General features: G+C 36.4%; 1 protein-coding gene across 1 annotated transcript; it reads right to left on the bottom strand.

Annotated features, from left to right (window-relative positions):
• Nucleotides 1-2,814: 2,814 nt before the first annotated feature.
• LOC111622742 (SCAN domain-containing protein 3-like) lies at nucleotides 2,815-4,066 on the bottom strand. Its single transcript, XM_023365162.1, has 3 exons — nucleotides 3,403-4,066; nucleotides 3,110-3,319; nucleotides 2,815-2,972 (listed from the first exon to the last, which is right to left on the bottom strand). Exons 1-3 carry the CDS (start codon nucleotides 4,064-4,066, stop codon nucleotides 2,815-2,817), a joined length of 1,032 nt encoding a protein of 343 aa, XP_023220930.1.
• Between the last annotated feature and the right edge of the window lie 8,491 nt (nucleotides 4,067-12,557).

The following is a 12,557-nucleotide window of genomic DNA, read 5'->3' as shown; positions in this document are numbered from 1 at the left end:
GGGGTAAGGTACCGAGGGCGAGGCACGCACGACACGTTGATCTGAGGTGGTTCCGAGGCCAGATCGGGATTAAGAGCTGGCCTCACATTAGTAGAGTACTCTAAGTGCAATACACGCTGCACACAACTGTATGGCATTGTAAAAGGGTTGAACTTCAGAGCGAGGAAGGTTGGTCCCAATTGGGTTGTATCGCCAGAGCCAGAGCACTTAACACCTCAGTGATTACTGGGTGGTAGACCAGACCTATGACTAAAATACAATCTGTTTTGTACTCTGTAGTGCCATTTGGCGAAGCAGAGACAATTTACTTAGAGTTGTTAATATGAGGTCGAGGACCACCTGCCGGGACCATTTCTGGGGATTTTTCGACCCCGTATCCCCAGAGCGGTAGGCTGCCACCTTGATCGCTCGGCCATTCTTGCAGTGCTCTATATTATAAACAAACTATAAGGAATCAAATTGGAGTTTTTGAAATTAAGTCAGAAAAAAATACGTGTTGTCAGACAGATTTTATTTACATAATTATGATGTGTGATTCAAAGGAATTTCTGTATTCGGTGAAAATGAAGAAATAAAGAAAATATTTTTTTTAAGTGAAATAAACTTATAAAATTTCAAAGTGAATTTTAAGGTAATAATCGTATATAAATGGATATTAGTATATATTACACCTGATTGAATTTATTAGTCTACAAAAGCAATTCTACAACCGTTTTAGATACGTCACCAAATACGAGTCATTTTGCCACAATTCATGTACAGAAGGGTTCCGAGACTTCATTTCATTTACTAAGAAAATTGTAAATTGTCAAAAGATAACTCCTATCTTTAAGGGACTAGAGCTCAAAACACCTTGTAATAAGCAAATTCTGATTTATTATTATTTTCATACAGATTCTAATGAGAAATTAACAATTGTGTGCGGGTATATCAACAGTCATTATCTTTTAGAATTCCAAGGATAATTGCGAGTATATGGAATACAAAATAACAGTCAACGAAATTCTGTATCATAATAACTTATGCAGTGGCAAGCAAAACACGAAAAAGAAAGTGAACCCGAAAACTACATTAACCACTATTTCATATTATCAATATTTAGATAGAGTATCTTAGTATTTGAGCAATCAAACCTGCTAAAACTCTCGTTCCAGAACATAATTTGAAAAATTATTGTTGAGGAATCTTTTTCGAGTCATCCATTGACAGAAAATGAAAACACAACAGCATCTGTGTTTCAATATAGTTTCATTTCATTTCTGGTGGCTTTATTAACAAGGTTTTGAAAAAAAATTTCATTTTCTTCGAACATTTATTCAGTTTGATCGACGATAATACACGAAGTTTCTCGACTTTTCATTTTAATAACAAATGTTTTTATTTCGTGCGAAAATTTGCGTATTTGTAAATTGATTAATCAACGCATTCTCCCGACGAGTCGGGGAATTAACTGAATTAGCTTAAAAGTTATATTCGAAAGTAGACTGAGTGTCCGGACGTATTAAAATCCTAAAATTCGCAATTTAAATTCTGAGAAACGAAACTTTCATTTCGTTCTCGCATTAATATAATTTACAAATGAATTTAGAAAATTCATACACTGAAATTTAATATAAAGAACACTAAAATTTTTTAAACAAACAATTACGCGATTATTTTAAATTTCNGTCTAATCCAAGTTCATTTTCATTTTGTTTATATTGCACCTAAACATTATTAATTTAATTTTTAATTATTTTAATAGGTTTTTTTTTTTCAAATACATGTATTCTTTTACTCAAGAGCATGGCATGCTCTCTCTACTGTTTATTCTGGTCTTTATATTCTTTGAGTGCTCATAAGTTGTTTCTTCCTTTGCATCAACCTTTTAATGTTAAAATTCCAATATTGATCACTGCTTTGTATGGAATGAAGAACACAAGTTTATCTTTAAACATGACTCTTATGCAAGGACACAATATGACAAACTGAGATTTTGCATACAGCATAAATGCCTGACAGTCTCACTTAGTAGTCTTGTGTTTTTACGCACGACTACTGAGTGAGACTGTCAGGTATTTATGGCCTCAGTTCATTAAACACTACAGCAAGAGACTTTTCAATTAATCATTGTTTTATTTATGCTGGAATACGGGTCCCCAAACTTTTTATCCCGTCGAACCCTTTATACAATATTTGCCTTCTTATCAATCCCCAGATTAAGTATTTAACAAAAACATTAAATCATTTTTGCATTTCTGATGTTAAGCAATAAGGAGATCTGCATAACAACCCAACAAAAGAATTTATAGTTCCCATATGTTATAAAATCCACCCAATAACATTAAAAGAAAAAGGAGATATTTTCCACTGATTCGTAATAGCAAAATTATGGATAGATGGAAATTTGCCTGTACTTCTTCAACCATATGTGTCATAATATATAAAATACACAATTATCTTTGAAAACATAACATAAGTTATATTGGATGAAAAAACCTCTTACAGTCTTACCATTTTGTGACTTATGAATACCTTAAAAATATGTTAACATACCTTTTTATTAAAATAGTTGATATTAGTGGGATGGATGTGTCTGAAGAGAAGCAGCAAGATTATTGATATTCGGTTGAAAATTGGTAAGTTTTAGTTGCAAATCACCACTGTTTTCCAAGTTCAGTCTGTTCCTCTGTTTTGTCAAAATTGCGCTCGTGGCTAAAACCAGCTTCAACAATGTATGAAGTTGGGTATGCAAGTAAGAAAGGTTCAGCTTCTGCTCTGAGCTTGGGATATTTAGTGGCAATATTGTTATTGCTCCAAAATTCACTGAGGTTTTTATTTTTTAAACAATGCTTTAGCTTTAAGATCTACACATATTCCACTCAGTTCATCTTCTAAGCCAGGTTCTCTACCTTCATTATATATTTTTACATCAGATGGATTCGGGAACATGCATATTCTCAGAGTCTTCGAAACATGCTTTAAAGTCTTCTCTTAATTTATCATGATGTTTAATATATATCTCCAAATCACAGTCAGAAATCTTTTCATTTTCTTTTAGTACTCACAAGTTTGAAAAATATTTAAAATCGAATCATGCCAGTGAAGATTTAAATAGCTCCATTTTTACTTGAAAGGCCATTATGATTGTTTGAGCTTGAACAATTGTAACTGATGCACACTTTTAGAGTATCATGAAGTTCGTCACTCAGTTTTTTGGCTATAAAATGCTGCCTGTGTAGAACACAGTGAACAGTATGCACTTTAGGAACCTTTTCCTTCAGAAAACCGAAAAATCCTCTGTAATAGCCTACTATAGCAGGTGCACCATCAGTAGCTACTGCAGTAATATTTCAGAGAGGAATGCTATGCTTTCCTCTCTGAAATATTAAATAATCTTGCAAACATAAAAAATTGTCTCACCTTTTGAATTAGTTTCAAGATACTTAGCAAATAGAAATTCATCAACAGTGTCATTCAGGTACAGGCTATGAAACTTAACATAAGCTATGAGAAGATTTGAACTTCTGAAAGTTGATTCATCAAGTTGAATAGCAAACTTACAATGCTGGAGCTCAGAGGTCAAAGTTCTTTCCACATCATTGGCCATTTCCTCAATATATCGTTGCACAGTATTTGCACTTAATGGTATGCATTTTAAAACTAGTTGAAAGTCTTTCTTCATAACATTTTCAATTACATCTTTTATAGCTGGTATTATAATCTCTTCATCAATAGTATACGGTTTGCCTTTCTTTGCAATATTAAGAGAGATGCTGTAGGATGTCTTCAGTCCTCTTTCTCTATCAACACTAGCAGATGACTTCACATATGTATTCAAATTTGGCCGAACTCTCAATTTCTCTTTTAGTATTTTGAAATACTCAAAATCTTTGTTTTTCTTATCAGAATGGATTCTTTCCAAGTGGTCTTTCATTTGTGCCAGCTTCATAGCATCATTGCTGAAAGTTTTTTCATATAATAAGCACATAGAAATAGTTTCATTAGCAAACGATGGCACAAAACCATATTTCAAATATTCCTGTGAATATTGTATGCATTTCTTCTTAGCAATGGTAGCCAACATTGTGGGTATTAAAATCAGATTTTTAATATGAAAAACACAATACGTTTGCAGCACAACAAAACAGCAGCAGTAAGAGAGACAACTTACTCCCGCATGAGCTATAAAGAACTGCCTGTTTATTCCCAGAGTGCAGTGTTGCCACCTTTTGCTAACAATAGATATTTAGAATTGGAAAGAATTATTCTAAACTATTAAACTAAAGATATTAATAAATGTATGTGATTTTTTTCATATGAACATAATGTTAATTTGATTTTTGGTGAATTTTTTAAATAATATCGCCTGACTGACCTATATTGCCATTGGACAGTTTACAAAAAAGTTAAAAAATAATTTTGTAGAATAATAAAAAATATCAATAAATATTGGCAAAAATAAATAAACAATAATACAGAACAAACAAATAAGTACAGTTAAATCAAATTTTGACCATACAAATAATTTTGGGTCAGTACAAAATAATCCAGCTAGAGACAGATGGTTAACAACTTAAAAACCGACAAAATGACATTAAAAAATACATACAATATACAATTGACGCTGACCTTTTCATGGAGGATCCGACATCAATGACACAGCATTAAAAATTCTTCACACTCTCACTCTGGTACAAATCAGTTGTATTTATACACATCACAGACCTCTGGTGGAAAACTAGGAGAACATTGTAATTAGCATATATACATGAATAACAAAGTTCCAAGGATAAATTTTTTTTATTAAATATGTACAGTTCTTTAAATATCACTCCATCCTTATGATTTAAATTCAGCCAGATTGATACAATGATAAACGTGATAAACTGAACTGATTTAAAAAACTGGTTTTCTCAGGATGTGTTTGGACTTCTTACCTACTATTGACTTGGGACACCTAACTTTAACTAAGTTAACTTGTGTGTGAAAAACTAGAGAGAGTCTCTTGATTACTATTTTAAAAGCACTAGCATTTGTCTGAATCTGGCTTAAACCCTTTTCATTTGGAGACTTTGGCAATATTTTTATAATTATGCAACTGACCAACCTGCCATTCCTATATTGTTTTTGCCCATGAGCTTTAATTCAGTACTTTTGCAATGTCTGCATTGAAGACAAATAATGCTCTTGAATACAATAAATGAAAAAACTTGTGTAANCAAACTTTGATATCAGTCGGACATACTGAGAGTCCACCCTGTATATAGGAAAGGACTAGATTGGGATGTCGGTGAACCTACAAACAGTGGTGTTGAAATATGCACAGATGGCTCTAAAGACGGTAGCTTAGTAGGTGCCACGTACTGCGTCTTTAATGACAGAGTTCAGGTATACAGTCAGTCAATCAGACTGAATATAACACCCGTGTCACAGTTTACTCTGACAGCCAGTCGTTGCTTCAGGCTCTGAGCGACGGGTATCACAAGTATAAGTTGTTATAGGAGGTCAGGGGTAAGGTACCGAGGGCGAGGCACGCACGACACGTTGATCTGAGGTGGTTCCGAGGCCAGATCGGGATTAAGAGCTGGCCTCACATTAGTAGAGTACTCTAAGTGCAATACACGCTGCACACAACTGTATGGCATTGTAAAAGGGTTGAACTTCAGAGCGAGGAAGGTTGGTCCCAATTGGGTTGTATCGCCAGAGCCAGAGCACTTAACACCTCAGTGATTACTGGGTGGTAGACCAGACCTATGACTAAAATACAATCTGTTTTGTACTCTGTAGTGCCATTTGGCGAAGCAGAGACAATTTACTTAGAGTTGTTAATATGAGGTCGAGGACCACCTGCCGGGACCATTTCTGGGGATTTTTCGACCCCGTATCCCCAGAGCGGTAGGCTGCCACCTTGATCGCTCGGCCATTCTTGCAGTGCTCTATATTATAAACAAACTATAAGGAATCAAATTGGAGTTTTTGAAATTAAGTCAGAAAAAAATACGTGTTGTCAGACAGATTTTATTTACATAATTATGATGTGTGATTCAAAGGAATTTCTGTATTCGGTGAAAATGAAGAAATAAAGAAAATATTTTTTTTAAGTGAAATAAACTTATAAAATTTCAAAGTGAATTTTAAGGTAATAATCGTATATAAATGGATATTAGTATATATTACACCTGATTGAATTTATTAGTCTACAAAAGCAATTCTACAACCGTTTTAGATACGTCACCAAATACGAGTCATTTTGCCACAATTCATGTACAGAAGGGTTCCGAGACTTCATTTCATTTACTAAGAAAATTGTAAATTGTCAAAAGATAACTCCTATCTTTAAGGGACTAGAGCTCAAAACACCTTGTAATAAGCAAATTCTGATTTATTATTATTTTCATACAGATTCTAATGAGAAATTAACAATTGTGTGCGGGTATATCAACAGTCATTATCTTTTAGAATTCCAAGGATAATTGCGAGTATATGGAATACAAAATAACAGTCAACGAAATTCTGTATCATAATAACTTATGCAGTGGCAAGCAAAACACGAAAAAGAAAGTGAACCCGAAAACTACATTAACCACTATTTCATATTATCAATATTTAGATAGAGTATCTTAGTATTTGAGCAATCAAACCTGCTAAAACTCTCGTTCCAGAACATAATTTGAAAAATTATTGTTGAGGAATCTTTTTCGAGTCATCCATTGACAGAAAATGAAAACACAACAGCATCTGTGTTTCAATATAGTTTCATTTCATTTCTGGTGGCTTTATTAACAAGGTTTTGAAAAAAAATTTCATTTTCTTCGAACATTTATTCAGTTTGATCGACGATAATACACGAAGTTTCTCGACTTTTCATTTTAATAACAAATGTTTTTATTTCGTGCGAAAATTTGCGTATTTGTAAATTGATTAATCAACGCATTCTCCCGACGAGTCGGGGAATTAACTGAATTAGCTTAAAAGTTATATTCGAAAGTAGACTGAGTGTCCGGACGTATTAAAATCCTAAAATTCGCAATTTAAATTCTGAGAAACGAAACTTTCATTTCGTTCTCGCATTAATATAATTTACAAATGAATTTAGAAAATTCATACACTGAAATTTAATATAAAGAACACTAAAATTTTTTAAACAAACAATTACGCGATTATTTTAAATTTCATATTTATAAATTTTCAAAGTTTTATTCCTAACACTCGAAATTTTAAAGGAGGAGGAATTAAATAAAATTATTATTAATTTGTTGAAAATGTTACATTCAATCTTTACGAAAAGATTTATTAAATGAATTTATGTAGAATATTTTTAAAGCATATCTCGGGTATGAGAAATTCAAATTTTACTTACTTTTTACCGAAAGATTCTATACTTTTGTATCCAATCGTAGGATAGGTTTTTAAAGTATTCGTTTCATTTAAATTTTTATACGATTGCGACGGGCACAAATTTACAATTTCGATTTAAATTTTGACATTTTTCATTTCCCCCCTCTCATAAATGCACTAGCATTAGTTGAAAACAAATGTATACGAGTGGAATCCTTAGATTCCAGTCTAAAGTTTTGTTCCATTCGACCGGACATCAATAACCTCGATGGCTTAATATAATTTATCAAAATTTAAAAGTCCGAAGAACGAACTGCACGGTAACGACGAACGAAGGATTAAAAGAAAATATTTTGTCTACGTCACTAATAATTTACGTTTCTCGTTTGTAAAATTGTATTTGGGTCTTAAATACCTTGGCTTAATCCAGTTTATAAATATGTACAGGATGCGTATAAATTATCTTCTTAACGCCTCTTCCTAAATAAAACCGTTTACGATCCGGTAAGTAGTTAGACAAATTTTACGGAAGAACGAGTTTGGCGCATGCAAACACGAGGCCCTTTTTTTTCCCTTTAACACCAAATTTCCGTAATTTATTTCGAACCGCTATTCCCGCTAACTGATGACGTTAATTAAATTCTGGCTTAACTAATACAGAATGCGAGAGAGCGATAATATTTCGGATACGATTCGCTACAAACTTCTGAACTTTCGTTTCCAATAAATTCGTTTAGGATTTTAAAAAATAAATTAGCTTTTCTACATGTATTACTTTCATAGCTTAAAAAACGAGTGGGCTATATAGTTTATTTAAGATATTCTCAGTATTTATTGCGAAGAAACTTGTCTATACATATGTAAATAATGGGTTTTAATTGATTTCGGATTTTATAATATGTAGACATATCCCCTTTTAGGTCATTGTTTCCCGTGTAATATGCATTGACTGTATTACCAAAAAATATCTTATAAGGAGAATTTTGTCAACAGACGGATACTTTTAAAATAATTTATAGAAATGCTAAGCAGTTTTCTATTTTTATCCCGAATTATTTCTCTACAAAGAAGCCTTTTGTAGTAGGCCTACTACAAAAATTAGTCGATCGATATTTAAACAAAATGAATGGATTAAATTAAATCTCGAATTCATTTTTAACAGTATAAAAACGATTATAATGATTTTTCTAACTGCAACGAAGGATTTAAGAGAGCAGGGGATTCTTTTTGTGGTGTACAATTTGTACAACAGATGGCATAATATGTTTCAATATCTTTTAAGACGGATGATTTAAGCTTTAAATGAAGATATACAACCGAAAGTAGGCAATTCCATCCGATTCTAAACGCTCTCTGTTAGAAAAAAAAAATATATATATACAATCAAATTTCGATTTAACGTCGGCCTACGAAACTGGCATTAAATCGAGTGTGGCGCTAAATCTTATAATTATATAGTAACGACGTCTACACGCGAGTTTGAAAGTCAGATTTAATAGTTCACAGATACTACGGGTTCTGTATTTAATGTATAAAACGATGATCTTTGGCACTATATCGAGGTTCGATCGTATATATATTTTACAAAGAGAAATTCTTCAGACGCGATTAGCAGCGTGTTTATAAAGCTCGTGAAAGGAAAAGTCGGGTATAAAAAAAAAAAAACACAAGAGTAATAACAAATATCGGCAGATTGAAAGGTCGACTTATAAAGGAAAGGAGGAAGGACCAAAAAAAAAACGAATACATACAACAAATTACCAGCAAGAGACAAGTCAATGACAAGCAACAACCGAAGACAAATGTGCTAGATTATCCAGCCAAGACAGCGAGGCAGTCAAATCAGCAAATTCATCCAACCGTCCACTGCATCTCCACTCGCACTGTATAGACACCATAAGTTTATATATATATATAGGGCGGGAAGAGGAGGGAAAAAAAACATGTTGGAGCATTATATTGTAGCTACTCCGAGGATTTCAATTCATTTAAATCAAATCTAAATGAGGTCTGGTTTATTGCGGGGTGAGGAAAAAACTATTAAAAATTGCTGTCACGTTTGTCATTGTCGTCTCATCTTCACTTTTTTTCCCCTTAAAGTTTGAGTTAATTTTAACGAATTTCGTCACGGTTTTCCTTCGGATGGAAAACTTTCTCTTGTTGGAGGAAGAAGACTTACAATCGATACTATTAGTGGGACGTGATTCTGTATAATTTTGGAAGCGTGACGGCTGTCTGTCACGTTACGCGTGTCGCGAGTTATTCGTCACGGTATTATACCGTTGGCGGCTTCCGATTTTATGCGCGACGACGACCGTTTTCGGTATAAAATGGTGTCGTTTAGAAGAGCGCGTGGCGACGCGCACGAGATCGACAAAATTATTCAAAATAACAGAGGGGAAAATGTCTTTCTTTCTACACAGGAATGAAAAAAATAAAACGATACGCGGCGCGTAGCTTTAATTTTTTAGAAATTTCGAATCTCTATAAAAATAAATGCTATGAAGCCTAGAGCGAAGACCCACACGTCGACGCTCAGTCGCGTTAGGTTATCGCTAGTTAGCGAGGGGAGGAGAAGTGGCGCGAGAGGGAATTTATTCGGGTAGTAAAGGAAAACCAAATTACCGTAGTTATCTAACGGGGCGGCGGCCGTTAAGAGTTCTACTAATTAGAGAGCGGGTAAATAGATTGGGGGCGAGCGGGCGAATAAAACTAATCCGCTTTCGAAATAACGTCGAGCGTAATTAAAACATCTCCCGATACCAAAAATCTCTCCCCCTTAATGGAAACGAATGGAGCGGGTGGGAAGCGCGGCGGGTCTCCTCCTACCGCTCACGCAGCTATTGGTCGGAACGTGCGGCGGGGCCGCTCCTGGCCATCAATCGGGGAGGAGGCCCCGCCCCCAGCGAGACGGCGCGGATAGTCTTGGGAGGATTTGTTCGGGTACATCATTCACATTTAGCGCTTGACGTGAGCTCGGTGAAAGTCATTAATAGCGGAACTGTTTTCCGGGCTTAAAATCCTCTTCTCGCCATTTTTGAAGTTTACGGCGTCGGTAAGCGTAACGGTCCTCTCGGGTCTGACACGATCGAGGGTGGGGAGGCTGGAGCGGGGGGGCGGCGCCACAGAGTGATATTAATGACCGTCGCGCTCTAACCCGCGAGGTTTCATTACGAGGATCAAATTTAAAAGTGAAAGGGAAGTGAAAGCTCCTTTCCCGCCTCCTATCGGCAAAGAAGAGATTTACGGTAATCCCGGTCCAGTCGATGCCCCCGGCTTTTAGGAAATTGAGGAGACAAAACTTCTCGAAGGGATTCGAATTGATGGCCGCGTATTTTCCGTCAACGATTCGCTCGGGGGAGCCCGAAACAGACGACGTTACGCTCCCGCGAGAGACCGATTCCACTGGGCTGATGTATGGAGTCATTTACATTCGAGCCTCTTTCTTCCCCGTCAAATAAAAACAGCACTCACTAATCGCCGTGCCTCCCCCGCCGTCTTCGTCCCTCCCGCAATTACTGCTCTTTCGCCTCTTAATGCCGACAAACCCGAAGGTTTCTCCTAAAACGAAACTTCCCCGCGTCAACTAATTACCCGCCCCTTTTCGAATCAGCACGCGCATTCATTTGTTGGTCCGAATCCGGATCATCCTCCAGAATGCAGCGCCATAATCGCGCGCGGACCAAAGATGGCGGGGGATTACGATTAACAGCGCCGAGACACATTGCATCTTAATCGAAGGACGTCCCACGACGGCCGAATTCCGATCGGCTCGACGCGCAATGCGGGTCGTACACCCGCTTTAAACGCTTTTTTACCGGCTAATAAGGCGTTTTTACGACGTCGAACTATTAGGAAGGCGATCGAATTACGTCGCTTTGCATATTTTAAGGAGGAGGCGACGTCTTCCGGACGGAAAGAAGGGTGCCATCTTTTTTTTTTTTTAAGGTTCGGAAACCCGACACGTAAATCCGATCCTCGAATCAAAACCCGTTTAAAAATTTCTCTTCTTCTTTTGCATTTCGCCGGTAAACAAACATACGATGTAATTCGAACTTTGATGGCTTCGAGAAGAGAAAAGGTCGGACAATTTCCATAATTCTCTTCTACGAATAATTCTTTCCTGAGGCGAAATGAGCGGCTGAGAGGTCGCTAATGCAACCTAATCGCCCAGCCGGTAATTGAGTTTTTCTGCTAAAAGCATTTTTACGCGGGAGAAATACGAGTTAACTTGATCATCCAGCCATGCTACACCGTGTTGGAAATCTTAGAATGCATCCCCCTGGGAACGGCAAACTTAGGGATAAAATAAAAAAATAAAAATAAAAAAAATTCCATCGGTTAGTCGACGCATGTTCTGTTTTATCAGGTGGGGAAAATTGGTGCTCGCCTACCTAATTCGCCTTGCAAAAAGACATTCCGGAAGAGATTACACTTTGATTATTTTCATTCCGGCTTCTTCCTCCCCCCTTTTTTTCTATAAATATATTTTTTTTCTTCTTACTTCTATAACTCTCCGCTTCCACTTTTCCCGAATTTCCACTCATCCCTAGAGTATGTGACGCCCCTAATCTGTTTTCTCACCCCCACGGCCAGGGGGCGTCTTTAATCCGATTTGCTCGCTCCCATAATCCTATTCGTAGTCGGTAACGGTTTGGGAGTATAAAGTTACAGGCGCAGGGTGGGCTCCGAGACTCCATTTGATTGACCCACCCATTGAATAACATCATCATCTTTTCCAGGCCGCTCCAGTGCCGAACAAAATCGAACCTACTACGGGTTCCGATATCGAATTATCTTCGGTACATCACTAACTTTATCATGTCTTTATCCTTTTTCCTCCCCCTTCCGAACACCGACGTATCCGGCGACACATTTATCCCGTCCTACCCCGCACTCCTTACACCCCCGAGACGTCACGCAAATGTCATTATTGTCACGAGTCAATCCGGGGTCAGGTGAAACTGATTATCGTCACCTCGTCACCCGTAATGGCCCTCGCTAATCTGGGATAAATAACATTGTCTCGTTATCCGAATTAATTCCGTTTACATCTCGAACCGAAAACTCCAAAAATATTCCAGTGAGTCCCCATCGAGTCTCGAGGGAATGTGCTTTTCTGCAGCGATCTACAAATTGATTTTTTTTTAAATATTTAGAAAAGCCGAATCAAAAACTGTTAGATAAGTCGTCACGCATCTTTTGAACCGACTTAAATGAATTTAAAATGGAGAAAT

The sequence above is a fragment of the Centruroides sculpturatus genome, unplaced genomic scaffold (genome assembly GCF_000671375.1).
Source record: "Centruroides sculpturatus isolate CEXI.00-Female unplaced genomic scaffold, Cexi_2.0 scaffold39, whole genome shotgun sequence".
Taxonomy (NCBI): Eukaryota; Metazoa; Arthropoda; class Arachnida; order Scorpiones; family Buthidae; genus Centruroides; species Centruroides sculpturatus.
This window is presented reverse-complemented; position numbering and strand designations above follow the sequence as displayed.